This window comes from Schistocerca gregaria, chromosome 1 (genome assembly GCF_023897955.1).
Source record: "Schistocerca gregaria isolate iqSchGreg1 chromosome 1, iqSchGreg1.2, whole genome shotgun sequence".
Lineage (NCBI taxonomy): Eukaryota > Metazoa > Arthropoda > Insecta > Orthoptera > Acrididae > Schistocerca > Schistocerca gregaria.
Window position 1 is genome coordinate 151,050,131 of NC_064920.1, and position 16,052 is coordinate 151,066,182.

The 16,052-nt window shown below is 41.8% G+C and overlaps 1 protein-coding gene across 7 annotated transcripts in view; it reads right to left on the reverse strand.

Annotated features, from left to right (window-relative positions):
• Positions 1-16,052, reverse strand: part of LOC126335027 (rhotekin-like) — a 1,081,506-nt gene that overhangs the window by 17,253 nt on the left and 1,048,201 nt on the right. For all 7 annotated transcript variants that reach the window (XM_049997890.1, XM_049997871.1, XM_049997901.1 and 4 more), the window contains exons 3-8: positions 8,251-8,466; positions 3,484-3,663; positions 2,127-2,221; positions 1,521-1,747; positions 777-934; positions 567-679 (exon numbers count right to left, since the gene is read on the reverse strand). In XM_049997890.1, coding sequence (XP_049853847.1) covers positions 567-679; positions 777-934; positions 1,521-1,747; positions 2,127-2,221; positions 3,484-3,663; positions 8,251-8,466 — 989 coding nt within the window. The remainder of the gene's footprint in view (positions 1-566; positions 680-776; positions 935-1,520; positions 1,748-2,126; positions 2,222-3,483; positions 3,664-8,250; positions 8,467-16,052) is intronic.

Consider the following 16,052-nt stretch of genomic DNA (forward strand, 5'->3'; position numbering starts at 1 on the left):
GTTCAACAGCTCCTCATTTTTGTTTTAATGAACATAAATGCTTGTCTTATTATACAATTCAAATAAATCCAGTACACATATACAAAAATATTTCACTCTTAGACTGACTTGGATTTGAAGCGATTTTTTTTAGATAGCTGAATAACGCAGCACAAAGATGATACATGTAAGAAATGAGTATTATTTGTAAACTTTCAGCAATTTTTGGAATCATTAAAGAATGCTACTGAATAAATCTACAGACAACAAGAGCACATTAAAGAACACTTCTGTAATGAAAGAGTAGAAGGTTGAGTATGATTCCTGTATACAGTTTGAGACACTACCACAATCTATGTTGCATCCAGGCCCATATCCTCCTTTAACTTCAGCCTTACAGTGCTTCACAAGGTCAGCTGCATACATAATGTAAAGTTCCCTATTACATTGGCAGTAGTTTAGTTGAAATTAAGCAGCAACATTTATGCCCTCAATGTTAAACAATCTACTTTTGGATTGTAAATGGCCTCTCGTTTTTATATTTCACTATCCACTCAATAAGTTGATACACATCAAGATTTACTCACCAATAAGTGGTGTCTCATCATACAGTGATCCCTGACGGAGCTGCCTCGCAAAGGAATGTCTTGTTGAGCCAGGGGATGGAATTTCCATTAATTTTTCTGCTGCATGCCTCCACCTGCACATTGTTTAATGTGAAAAAATTAGCAAGTGATTTCAATTAACTAAACTTTCTTATGCACAAGTATACTTTATTTTTAATTTTTTTTAATTACCTTCTGTGATCTTTTGTATGCTGCACTAGGTGTCTTATCCAGTTCTGTTGATCATCAGTGTTCTTGGTGCGAATAATCATTAATTCATCCTTGCCATCACATAAGTTGGAAACTGTAATTTCCTTTGATGCAGTTTTGCTTGGTTGAATAATTGTTTCCTATATGACAGATATTAAGGTTACACACAATTGGTAAATATTCAAAATAATTTTGTGTACATAGATAACTACAGTTAAGCTTACATGTGGTTAGTGAAAACCATTTTACTTATTCTAAGAACACACATTCTTCACCACAACAAAATGGTAGTGAAGATGAGGAAGTTGCAACTATCATTTCTGTCCGTCCACGATTTTTTTCATGGCTGTGAAAATGTTTTTGAAACCTGATGTTACTAGGAATTAATATTCCACAGCAAAAGTAGACATTTTCATGCTATTCTTTCTAGCAGATGTGAGTCAAGTCAATTCTATGATGAATTATTAAGCAGAATGAACACTGCACAGCAAACTGCATGTAATACACTTCATTTTTAACACTGAAATTCTTTTGCAGAGAAAAGGAGAGAAGTAGGCAGTAATGACGTGACAAGATTAGCAAATGACCCAGGTACAACAAGTATAGTTTCGAAATGTATTTTTTTGGGGGGGGAGAGAGGGAGAGGGGGAGAGAGAGAGAGAGAGAGAGAGAGAGAGAGAGAGAGAGAGAGAGAGAGAGAGAGAGAGAACAAAAATTTTTTCTAACCCTGTCAACAGTAATGGAGCGTAGAGGCTCCTGATTCTGCTCCCAGTCAGTACGATGAGACCACATGTCCAGTCTAAAGGCTTGCAGCTGTCCCCACACTGGCATCCATTGCCCCTTCTCCCGAATGCTGAATTCTCCTGAATAACTTTCTCGGGAGACACAGTCTGGCTGAGCGGCAAGTCGACAGCAGAAATGTCCAAAGAGGGGCAGCTGATGACTGCGATTCTCTGGAAAATGAGAGAGGATACTTTTCTGTTGAACATAATTGAAATCACTTAGAACCACACCATTCAAACAGGCATGGGTTTTCTATGAGGACTAACTTCACATTTAATCCAGGCTCAATTAAATTAATTTGAACCAAAATACACCCTCACCTAACGAAGTCAGATAGACTTAATGTATGAGATGAATAATTTACCAAAATATTCATTCTTTAGCTACAATTTGTCACAGCAATTTATTTATCTTTTTGCTCCCCAACCTTGTCCTCTTTATGAAATAATCCTTGGTTATTGTGCATGTATTGCTATGGGAGGGAAAATCTTATTGATAAATGGCATGTTACAACACAAAATCTAGAAAATATATAAATATATCTCTTACCCAGATTTTCTACTTTCATGTCATGGGTATGAATACTGTCATGGACTTCATCCAGGGTTAACCTGGCAGTAGCCATAAGCTCAAATGTTGGACCACTGTAAAAAAAAAAAAAGACCGCAGATGTTACTGAAATTGTCCTACATGCACAAACATTAATTAACCACAATTTTATTAAATTTGAAATTTATGAGATAGTAGTAATAACAGGCTATTAAGAACATATTATTTAAATGAAGATTTACAGGAGTAAGACTGGAGACCAAAAATATTTATGACCACAGAGGAATGTCAGGTCCATAAATGTTAACTGGAACAAGACTGACAAACAACCAAATTTTTAGATACTGTCATATCTCCATCTTTCATATTTGCAAATTCCTTTCCTAGCTTTCCTTCTGTCAAATTGATTACAGAAGTTTATTACTCATGCATGTAAAATGTGTCTGTCAATGGAATTAATGTGTTCACTGGACAAAGACGGCAATGAAGCATTGACGAGTAAGAAACACAGTGCACCACAATGCCCAATAACACACCCAATAATCCAACATAAATTATCACAATCATAAACAGACAATTCTATAATGCTAACAGCATGTATTTTTGTGACTGTAAAACTACCCATGTGGCAGTTTGTTGGTTCCCTTGATACTACTGTAATATTCGTAAGATGATTCCACTTTAATGGTTATGTTAATATGATGATAAAATTCATAGCACATCATTACCCAGAATGGCCAAAAAGTATGCAATAATTTATGACATGCTTAACTGTATGAATATTTTTTTCCGTGGGTGAAGAGTTTTATAAAAAAAAAATCGCTCTTTCCTCTAGCTATGAAGAAACACACATCAGACATAAGGATTAAACATTAACAGATGATACTTAAGTCTCAGCTACTGCAATGATGCAGTTATCAATTATGCATAATGTGTGATCTATTAAAGCTAGAAATAATTGTTGCTAGTTCCAAGTTTGAGGAACATGTTGCACAAAAAAAGAGTGAAAACAGTTTACTTAATTCTAGTTTCAATGTCTACATTATATACAGAATCCTTTATTATTAATTCTGGATTTTATTTGTAACAGAAGACAACATGTAAAAATAGTTCTGATACTACTTTATGTCATGACGCATTACACAATACAACATCCATATGCAACAAAGTAACTTAGGACCATTTTGTTGCGAGTAAGCCTCTGAAGTGTCGAACTATTGCATTGCTGAAATTTAATGCATTTCCCAGAATTTACACAGTCAGTGTGTCAAAACTAATTTGCAAACTACCCTAACTGATTAACAACAATAATGTTCTGGAATAATAAATGCAAAATTATGTTTATGTACAGACTTACATTTTTCCAGAATTTAATTCGTCTCTAAGTGTTGCTGCCAATTTTTTGCCAACAGTGCGGCTGATGGAACTGTGAATAGTTTTCTTGATTTTTCGTGGCGTGCTTGCCATTGTAAGATCATCCTGCAGGATGTGAGAGTATACCTCAAGTTTGAACTCAAAGTCCGCTGGAATATTGTTACTGAAAAAATAAATATACAGTGTTCATATTTATTACGTACCTCATTATCAAGTACATATATGATTTTACTTTACATTTGGCTGTTCATTAGATGATTTATTCTGAACTGCATGCAATTAGTTACACTGAACATAATGCCCAAACATTGTTGTAGACTGAACTTATTAAAATCATACAATATTTACACATGACACTATGATATTACATGTAGATGGGCAGGGTATGGTAAATAGTGAACTGTGCCATTTTATTTTGAGAGTATGTCATCAGTGAATCATTTCTAAGAAACTGGAACTTCATTCAAATATGGAAATGTGTATGTGGATGAAAGAAAAAATAGTGTGTGAAACATTTTACAGATGGAAAATTGAACTCTAAAGCTAAGAATTCAATTTGTTTCAGTATTTGATGAAAAAGTAAGGAAATTTATACCATTAAAGAAAAATTACAAGTCACTGTGAATTAAATTACTGTAGCACCTTTAGTAGACCATTATACAATGCAGGAACCAACTGCAAGTACATATTTAAGAAATTTTTGAGGTCTGGGTTCCACACACATTAACAGAAAGCGTTAATGTTCAGGAAAGTAGAAATCAAAATCACCTCCGGAGATATCAAAGAGAAAGAGACAGATAACTGAAGTCTGATCAATTAATGAAATATCATAGTTGTCAAACAAATAAACCATAACTGCTCTGTAAGTCAAGAGATAATATTAACTGCAATGTAGAAGTCTTAAAAACTTAGCACAGTGTACATACTTGTGCACAATTGTAGAAAGTGCGACTTCCACAGTGTGTGTACTATTCAAACATAGAACTACATGTATTGCAGTTGTTTATAGGGTTCTACACTTTCAGTTATGAAGAGACATAAATGAAAGAATTATAGAAAGGAGTGCCATTAGAAAATCAAAATACGCACCAAATTTTGTTAGTGTGAGCACGCACCAGAATAGGGCACTAGTACCTAACGTGTACAAAGAAGTTGTGTATAATCACGTAGTTTGTTGTCACAGCGAAATCGTCCAGAAAAGTCACAATAGATTGGCTCTTTCTTTTACTGCTTTTGTTTGTGACCTGCACACTAAGTTATCACGTACTTAATTATGAAACCTGTCCCTAAAAATTGAGTGACGTGGAACAGTGGTTAGCACACTGGACTTACATTCAGAAAGGAGACAGTTCAAATGCACATCCGGCCATACAGTTTTAGGTTTCCCGTGATTTCTCTAAATCACTTCAGGCGATACGGTTCCTTTCTAGGGACAAGGATGATTTTCTTCAGCATCCTTGAACCAATGTGAGTTTTTGACCCATCTCTGATGATATTGATGTCATCAGATGTTAAACCCTAATTTTCTTACCTTCCTGTTCTATAATACAAGATGCAATTCATGAAACAGTAGTGTTGTCCATATGGTCTGACCAGATGTGAATTAATGAAATCCAATTCCAGTATTAGAGCACTTAATGCAACACAATCAAGGATCTTTAGAATTTATTGTACTGTCAGCTCATGATGTGGAAATGAGGATAATACACTGCCAGAAAAAAATAACATATCTGGAAACATGAAATCAATTTTGATCCAATGATACCATATGCTGCCTAGTGGATAGTAGATTTATTGATAATGATTTCTGCGTCGGCCACCAACAGATAGCACTGTGGCATAGCTACCAGAGTGTCTTCTGTGTCTATCCTTTAATAGGAAATGCTCATAGTCAGAGGGCGCAGTGCAATGCAAATGTGTAAAGCAAGCAGGCAACCATGCCAAGAAAATGTACCTGTGCTTCCTGCAGCCAACTGAGCAGGTTTGAAAGGATTCAAATTGTGGCTGTCTGAATAGTAGGATGGTCCTTTCAGAGAATTGCCACCCAAGTTGGATGTGATGTTTTAGTTGTGGAATGGTGCATTTATCAGTGGTCACATGAACATTCTCATACCTGTAGATGAGGTTGTGGACATCCACACATCACAGACATCCACCAGGATTATTGTATTGTAAGGCCAGTAGTGACAGATTATACAGTTACCATGGCACAGATAAGAGGTCTACACAAACTGTTATTAGCAGTGGGACTACAGCCATGCACACCTCTAGTCCGTCTTCCACTCACGTTCCAGCACAGACGTGGACAGATCGACTAGTGCTGTCAGAGGTTCACTTGGAAGACAGAATGGCGTGCCATGGTCTTCGGCGATAAGAGCAGATTCTGCCTGCATGCAAGTGAGAGTCATTTGTGCCTACAATGTAGAGATGGTGAACACTGAGTGCATTCACCTAAGACACACCAGCCCCAACCCAGGCCTTATGATCTGGGGAACAATAAGCTACAATTCTCATACCTCTTTGGTGTTTCTGGAAAGTACACTAAACAGCACTCGATATATTCTTGCGTTAGGAAGATGATGTACTGTTCCAACACAACAATGCTTGCCCACACTGCATATGAAACTCAACATGCTCTGCAAGACACGCAGAAACTTCCTTGCCAGCATGATGTCCGGGCTTGCCTCCAGTTGAGGACGTATGGAATATTATGGTCGGAGAAGTGACTCGTCAACAAACAACTCTAACTGAACTATGTGAAAAGGTGGAGGGGCCACAGCATAACTTATCCCAGGGCAGTATTCACCATCTGTACGATAGACTGCATGTGAGATTCAACTCCAGCACTGTCGCTGCTGGAGGCTACACTGTTAACTGATATGAGGGTTTTAGCATGGGCCAATACCTCATACCTCAGAATGGCTTGTGCTCCCGATGTGGAAATGTAATCATTTCATGTACTCTATATGCAGTGTTGCAACACAAGTCTTCAATGAATTGGGTACCTCTAAAAGGCTGTTCTAATTTTTTCCCAGCACTGTACATGACAGTTTTTCAACAGTGTTACCAAATCTCTGTAAATAACAATTGGAAGGTTCGATCAGTCTGTCAGTTCCTCAATGATAGAAACCAGATTCTCAGTCATGTAGGGATTCGAGAACTGCTGTGAGAAATATCTGAAAACTGCACAGTGCTAGACCTGGACTTCCCTTTTAGCAATACCCACATCTCTGTGGCGTCAGTCCAGATGTGGGTACTACCCACTACCATTGGAGAGGACACTGGGACACTGTATTTGTTCCCTACATCATCAGAATTTCGTGGTAAATTTGTGTGCAATTTAGACGTTTAGTATACAGGAATCTTATTGTCTCATGAACTTCAGCTCTGGCGTACATTTCCAGTTGCTATGCCAAACTCCGATCAACATGTTACCCGTACCTCAGCGGAACTGTGTCTGTGGGAAACGTGGAATATACATTTTCTTCTGACAATGCGATACTTCCGTTGGAGAATGGTCATTTGATGTATTCCACATGCACTATTGAAACAATAAATCTAGGGTGAAATGGAAACCTATGAAACGGTTAGTTTTTTTCTCTTCCCAGTTGTGTATGTGCATATACATTGTGTACATAAAGTCTGTGAACACTTTCAGTTATTCATTGCACAAGAACTAAACATTGTACAGATGAGATACATATTCCATTTTGAAGAGAAACTCTGAAATTTTTTTTTACAAACATTCGATATGCATGACTCATTGATTTCTTTGGATTCCTTACGAATGTCTCTTGTATGCAACTCCACATTCTCTTCACTCACCATGAGATATCCGCTTCCCTTTGCTGGGCCCAAGCAACCCTTCGTAACGAATTTGTTGTGCCAGTGGTACATGGCCTTCCTTGTTGGTGGCTTCTTACCGTCCTTGGTTCTAAAAATCCGTTGAACAGCTGTAGCACGCTTGTTTTTGTCGAATCCAACTCACAGAAAGCGCGCTCTGCACCTGAACTCGCCACGTTCGCGCCTAGCGCTGACTATCGGCAAATTCCCAAACTACGCTGTGGCGGTATACATGCAAAAAAAAACTTCCAGGGTTTCTCTTCAAAATGACATATGTATGATATCTGTACAATGTTTTGTTCTTGTGCAATACATAAATGAATGTGTTCCCGGACTTTATGTAAAACCCGTATATGTATCATAACATAACAAAAAGCCTCCTTAAGGGCGCGGGGGGGGGGGGGGGGGAGGGGAGGGAGGGAGACGGGGGGGGGGGGGGGGTGGCTGCATTTACTGTAAAGAAGGAAGGAAGTAAGGATTTATCATAATGTCAATGAGGAAATCACTAGGGATGGAGCACAAGCTTTTGGACCGGGGAAGTACAGAGAAGGAAACCTGCACCATCTCAGCATTTCCCTGAAGTGAAAAAACCTACATCTGGATGGCTAGAGGGGAAATTTCATCTGCTGGCCTCCTGGATAGGAGTGTAGTACTTACCACTGTGTCACCTCACTTGGTAATAACTTCCACAGCTCATTGCATTATTTTCTACAAGTGTCCGATTACCAATGAGATGTAAACATCTTATGTTTATTGTTTGCTTGCTAGCTAGAGCAGTTTGGTGTGTGTGTGTGTGTGTGTGTGTGTGTGTGTGTGTGTGTGTGTGTGTGTGAGAGAGAGAGAGAGAGAGAGAGAGAGAGAGAGAGAGAGAGAGAGAGAGAGAGATATGAAGAGTGGGGGTACTAACAAGACGAGCACGTCGGGGAAGGTGAGGTCGGTGAGCGATCGGTCGACGGGGCAGAGCAGCGTGGTGTCGTAGATCTCGGTGCCGATGCGCGCCAGGCAGAAGACGGCGAAGCGTCGGTAGTCGCCCTTGTTCTTGAAGTGGTCCGTGTCGCGCCAGATGAGCGGCATACGAACGTCCGAGAGCGACACGCGGCCCGTGCACGGCTTCACCCCGAACCTGCGTCACACAACACACAAACGTGTTAACTCTACACTGGGAAATCCAGGATGTAGTGTAACAATATTATGAAAGGGATAGCTGCTACTCACCATATAGCGGGAGACACTGAGCAGCAGGTAGGCACAACAAAAAAGACTGTCAGAAAATGAGCCTGCGTCGCGACACACACACACACACACACACACACACACACACACACACACACACACACACACAAACAAACAAACAAACACACGCGCGCGCGTGCTATCTCCGACGAAGGCCTTGTTGGCAAAAATCTCATTTTCCGACTGTCATTTTATTGTGCCTATCCACGACTCAACATCTCCGCTATATGGTGAGCAGCAACACCCTTTTCATAAACCTGTTAACTATTTCAGGCACATAAATATGACACAAATTTCGACCCTTATCACACAAGTCTTTCATTCCTCGAACAATTTTATAAAAAAAACTGGTGAAATGTTACACAATTACATTAGAATAAGAACATTGACATCAAGATGTTTTTTACAAAAGAGATTTCCGAAAACTTTGGTGGCGTTACTTGATGCAATATTTATTCTTAAAATAGAAGAACCTGCCACGCGTGACACTTCATGCAGCGTGACTGTCCGTGAAGCAAGACCTGAAATTGTTACCCAGCAAAGACAAAAGCGCTCGTAACTTGTACAGCTTATCATAACCCTTCTCACCCTGCTTTGAGATGCAGCTGGCATGCAATCTTGATCGTCACCAGTACACTCTGCATCTTTGTCTGATGAACACTGACCTGAAGGTACTTCTGGAGCATCGTTGATGCTTGCTAGTACATATTTTGAGCTCCGAGTTATTTGTGAAATAGTCGTCTTCTGCACAATATAACGCAGAACCTTGAATTCAACATTGCTTCTGAACGCACGTAAGTCATTATCTCACCTATAATATAAAGCGGAATCAACAATATATCACGTAAAAACGGAAGCACGCACTCAGTCGTAGTGGGCGAAACCCACAGTGCACACACACTGTGTGGGAATACTACTACTGACCTCTCTCGATCGTGATGGAAACTGCCACATCACGTGCAGTGGGTGGTTCGACAAACCTACCTTCATTCTGGACGAGTCAAGACTTCTGAATTAAGTGGTATAATTTTTGTTCCGCCATGTACTTAACGTAGTTGGAATGGTGATCGACATATTGCACCAGCTGCCCTAAAAAGAGTTGAATGGCTAGCAAATGTGTGTGAAATCTTACGGGGAGTTTACTGCTAAGCTCAGCAGTCCCTAAGCTTACACGCTACTTAACCTATATTATCCTAAGGACAAACACACACACACCCATGCCCGACGGAGGACTCTAACCTCCGCCGGGACCAGCCGCACAGTCCATGACTGCAGCGCCTTAGACCGCTCGGCTAATCAGTGGCTAGGAGAGTGCGTACAGTATTACAATATTTTGCCCCTAGCAGCGTAGACGGCGCCGTCGGGGTGGAGACAACGATAGTGTGATAGTGTGGGGGGGGGGGCGGGGAAGGGAGGCGCGGGAGGGTGGGGTGGAGGAAGGGGGGGAGCGGGGGGGGGGGGTTCCTTGCGGACGAGACAGTGTGGTCGCGGAGGTGTTGTTTTACGATTGAACCCTTCACACTAACGCTCATCAGACAGAAATAAGGTATCGCCTGCGAGTCTGCAAGCAATCGTATCAACCGGTTACGCCAGTATAACCAATAATTTGACAAGTAAATCGTTTATTACTAGAAACACGATGGGTACACGATTGCGCTGAAATTTCAAAGGAGGGAGCGATTTATTTTCGGCTGTCTTGTACACCTTCTTTGCCGGTCTTGTCGCCTTGTCAAAACACGGTGGAGTTTACAGAGTTTCATCACGCTAATGCAGTTGCAACTGCGATAGCACCCTGAAACAGTCTTTATTAAACAAACAGGTGAGGACAAGTAAGGACAACAGCTTATGAAAAGTTCATGCGCAGTATAAAAACAGAAGCGCGAGTTCTACATTTGTGTTGTTACAAACCATACTAATTCTGATTTCATCAGCTATCGATGGTAATTTAAAAAAATTCATTGAAAAAATCTGTAGTCACCCGTATGTCGCGGTGGGTAAGAATGTTTCGCATGTTAACTCTGTGGCTAAATACTCTCCACTTTACGTGGTGTCATTTGCCAACCTCTTTTTGGTATATCGAAAGGTTTATATGATATGACGGATGTGATGAATACGTTCACTCTATCGTGAGCGCACACGATCGGAAGTCAGTACACTAAATACAACCCATTTTCTCGATATAGATATAGACCTCGTTGTCAAGTTTAAAGAAAAATCTAGTATGTTAGCTCCATTTCGTATGCAGCGGTATATGGCTTAACATGCACCAAAAGCAAACTCAGATTGACTCCTATTTTGCATTCGGGATCCAAGCACATCAAGAAAAAAAAGCTGGACGAGCAATTGCAAGTGAACTGGTCATTTGTTGTGGCAGTTTGGCAACGGCGAACGGTTCGAGTGTGATGTTGAGCTTTCTCACTGGAGGATACCAGCTACAACGCGTTATATGTCGACTATTAAGTGATTTTAATCGAACTGTAGGTTCTCTCATCCGTGCATATCATTCTCATTTTCGAACGTAAATGTAAAATCGACTCTGCACAGTTTCTCGTTGTCTTCTGTCTTAATTACGCAAAGTGCCGTCAGATAAGAATTTCTTGTAAGCTTCCTATTTAGGGGGCTTTTGTTGTGATGCTTTTAAAACTGCGTAAGCAGTGATCATCAAAATAGTCTGGAATCATTTACACCGGGAGCACGACGGTTCAATCCAACGTCCAGCCATCCTGATTTAGGTTTTCCGTGATTTCCCTAAACCTCTTCAGGCAAATGCCGGGATGGTTCCTTTGAAAAGGGCACGGCCGACTTCCTTACCTATCCTTCCCTAATACGATGAGACCGATGACCTCGCTGTCTGGTCTCCTTCCCCAAAACCACCCAACCTATTTACACCGGTACGATTAAAAACTAGTCACGGTGACCTAAAGAGGTAACGTAAATTTTTCAGCTGCATGTTAATGGTAGATGTCTAGCTGCCCCAGTGCAACACAAAAGCACCGTACAGGAAATGCCGCAACGTGACGAGAGATTTCAGTAGCGTGCTGCCAGATTTAGAGCACAGACTGGGTGGTGCTACATGGGGATGGGGCCCCTGTCCTTGTAGAGGCCACAACAGCTCCTGCGTGTCCTATCCGTGGTCCCCTATTAATTAGCGTCCGGCGATGACGCAGCAACTCAGCCCGGGGAGCCAACACAAGCGGAAGGGAAGAACACACACACACACACACACACACACACACACACACACACACGTCCTCCTCCTCCCGTCGCTTCCTATAAACAGGCGCGTCTCCACTCCTCCTGCTAATGCTGCGGCCTCTCTCTCAGATATCATTGGCATTTCCACTTTAATATTACCCTGAGCACAGAGACGACAACGGAAAACTTGCAAATGATTTACTGATCCTTTGGTGACAAGCTGTCACATTAGCCGGTCACGTAAGTACAGGTTTTCCGAGAATGGAAAAGAACAACGACAAATCCTCGAAAAACATTGTCTGTGCTGCACTGTTGCTTACATCCGAAGATCGCGCAGAAAGTCGTGAGCGAGCCATTTTAGTAGTTTCAGAATAAAAACAGTTTTGGTTTCGAAATTAATAAATGTCAATGACGCGTTTCACCTTTTTGGCGATCATTAGATCGTCTACAAAAACAAAAAAACAATAAATTAGAAACAAATAGAGAAAGGGACATGGTCCTATCTTGGACGGCAACGCCGGTAAAATGAACTGAAAGTATTAATAGCTTACATGAAATATATTCACAGTTGCGAATATGGACAACAATCAGCTGTATAACGGAATGAATGAAAATTCGTGCCGGACCGGGAATCGAAGCCGGATTTCCCGCTCATGGCGAGCGTTCGCCTAACCATTAGGCTATCCGTGCACAACTCACGGCTAGACTAACTTCCATATGTCGTTAATCACGTGCCTACAACCTGTACCCGTATATTCCCATACACGGGAGACACTTATTGCAGTGCCTGTGCTGTTCAGAAATACGATGCAATATTCCTTCGTACACGCATAGTTATTTGGAATAGCACAATCACTGCAAAATCATGTTGTGTAAAATAGCTAGATATGTAACCCATCCGTCATAAAGCCATATAAAATGGAAAATGGACGGGACATTAGGTGGATACGTAATCCTTCAGTCATAAAAACATTAAGTGCAAAGTGGACCTGGTCAAAAGAAAACAAAACCTCCAGTATATCATCAAGAAGGTACAAGAAGGTGGCGAAAAAATTTCAACGCCTACCAAATGTTACCTTCATCCCACCAGCTGACTCCGCCATAGCAATATAAAATAGGGGCACGCTTAAAAAAATGGTTCGAATGGCTCTGAGCACTATGCGACTTAACTTCTGAGGTCATCCGTCTAACTAATTAAACCTAACTAACCTAAGGTCACACACATCCATGCTCGAGGCAGGATTCGAACCTGCGACCAAAGCGGTCTCGTGGTTCCAGACTGTAGCGCCTAGAACCGCACGGCCACTATGGCCGGCGGCCACGCTTCCAAAATACACGTGGTATGAGTCACACGCAGCACAATGTCCGTTTGGGGTGCACACAAATACTACTGTGACAGATCAAGATGCAATCACCGCGTACAGTGCAGCAAAGAGGTGCCCAGGTATGGAAGATTAATGAAATACAAAAACTGCGTAAAACTAGTAACTTAATATATATATATATATATATATATATATATATATATTGCTCTATCCTGTGCAAGCTTCTTCATCTCCCAGTACTTACTGCAACCTACATCCTTCTGAATCTGCTTAGTGTATTCATCTCTCGGTCTCCCTCTACGATTTTTACCCTCCACGCTGCCCTCCATTGCTAAATTTGTGATCCCTTGATGCCTCCGAATATGTCCTACCAACCGATCCCTTCTTCTGTTCAAGTTGTGCCACAAACTCCTCTTCTCCCCAATTCTATTCAAATAACTCCTCATTAGTTATGTGATCCACCCTTCTCATTTTCAGCATACCGAGCAAAAATAGCTAAAGTTTAAAGTGCATGCATAGTGTATGCATACAAGATTGACAACCCAAACATCAAGGCATCACGACCAGGGGCAATCGTATGCGTTGAAAACTTGAGGCAAAGACTCATTTTTAGTCATTAAAATAAATATAATATAACCTACAGAATAACAAAGGTTAGAGTCACCTCCGAAAAAAACAAGAACATTAATAAGCCCCCTTCAAATGTAACACGCCTAACTTCACTCTTGACGCACTGTATGCGGTGTTCGCGTCTTTGTGTGCACGCCGAAAGGACATTCTGCTGTTCGCGGCTGATAACTCTTATTTTATAAGCGTGGTCCTATTTTTTACAAGTATGGCGGAGGCAGTTGGTGGGCTCAATGTAAAATGCGATGGTCGTTGGAATTTTTCCGTTGCTTTCTTGTATCTTCTTGATGATATGCTGGCGGTTTTTCTTTTCTTTTGACTAGATCCACTTTGCATTTTATATGATTTTTTGTCGGATGGATTACATATCCAGATACTACTGAATCCATTTTCCATTTCCACCGAAACTGCTGCTAGCAACTGTTAAGCACGTCATTTTGTGGGTGCAGTATCTCATCGACGCCTTCGGTGCTCATATTAAACACATTGTTAATAATAAAATCAACAATCCCACCTTTGTCACTTGTTTGACCTGATCCACCCATGCTCCATTCCTATTTCATTACACAGGGAAGCATTTGTATTTGTCTTTCTTGCGTTCACAGCGCCAGATTTGCACCTGGTGGCCAAAATTGGTACTAATTTTTTGTTCCAATGTAAATCTGTTCCGTATTACAACATTTACTAAGTATTGCTGCCATATGATTATTACAGCCCACACTGCACCTCTGCGAGTAGCTGCAATTTAATAATAACCCCCAATATTTCAACGATTATCCAGAGCCGTCTGCCCCCAGATATCAAAGAACGCGGCAGGGAACCAGCGGGAAGTAGAGCGTAGGTTGCTAGTGGCGTACGATTTCCGATCCAGTGACCTGGATTTTATGAGTGCTGCCAGTTAGGCTGCTGATCAAAATGAGTCTGGACTCCCTCACATATAGCACTTCCCTAAGCGTACGACGCAGCTAAAACGTGGTGTAATTACGGCGAGCAGCGAAATTGCGCACGCCGCACGTCATATGGACGAGATCACAGCGACGCCAAAGAGCGTTCTTGGACTCTGCATAAGGAGGAGGAGGGGGAGGGGGGATGTTAGGAGACGTGCAGCGCCGTGTTTACGAAGGCACGGGAGGGGCGCGGTGCAGCGACTGCTGCTGGCTGCCGCACTGTGCTAAGCTATGTATTCTATGCTGACGCGCCGGAGCTGGGTAATTCTGTCCGCGCGGAGGTAGCATAGCGCCAGGAATTGCCACTCGTCTATTTCTAGCGCCCGCCGCGTTTACGGGGGAGTTCAATGCACAAGCAATCGCGACGCCCACTCACACGCGTCACACTTCCCTACGTCACCACTGTGACGCGATACAGGCGCACAACCCAGACGTGCCCTATACCGATGCATGGCGCCACTTTCGTCTCAATAGTCCACGACCGTTCGAAATAGGTGATTATTCCAACCGCTTCTGCCATTCTTTCATATTCCGCTATAGCCCAAAATTATAATTTCTATTGTTCCATCATGTGTAAATGGAATGGAACTGCGGCTGGTTGAAAACTTGAAGAAAATGAATCCCGACAGCCGTAATTTTATTACTTATCTTGTTTGAGTACCAGTTTCGGTGTTCGCCTCCGGTAGCTGAGTGGTCAGCGCGACAGAATGTCAATCCTAAGGGATCGGGTTCGATTCCCGACTGGGTCGGAGATTTTCTCCGCTCAGGAACTAAGTGGTGTGTGGTCCTAATCATCACCACCACCACCACCACCACCACCACCACCACCACCACCACCACCACCACCACCACCACCACCACATCCCCATCGCCACGCAAGTGGTCGAAGTGGCGTCAAATCGAAAGACTTGCACCCGGCGAACGGTCTACACGACGGGAGGCCCTAGTCACATGGCATTTACCAGTTTCGGTACCTCACTGGCACCACCTTCCGATTCACCAAACTAGATAAGCCATCTAAACGTCTGTGCTAGTATGGGGATCACTCACCACAAATGGTTTTTATAGATTTCTAAAACTTCTCTGTAGACGTGAATGTCCACACCTCTTTAGAAACCAGCTGAGTGATTCCAATAGTGATACAGACGTTCAGGTGACATATCTAGCTAGTGTATAAAGTAGGTGCCTGAAGATGGTGTCAATGAGGCACCGAAACTGGTTGGCAAGATAAAGTAAGCAATAAAATTACAGCTGTCGGGATTAATGTTCTTCAAGAAAATTACAATAGACCCATACAAAGCGTATCAAAACTAAAGCAAAAAGAGACGTGGGTGAAAGAGCGCTAACACAAGCAATAATTTTCCATTAAACGTGAGGTCGCT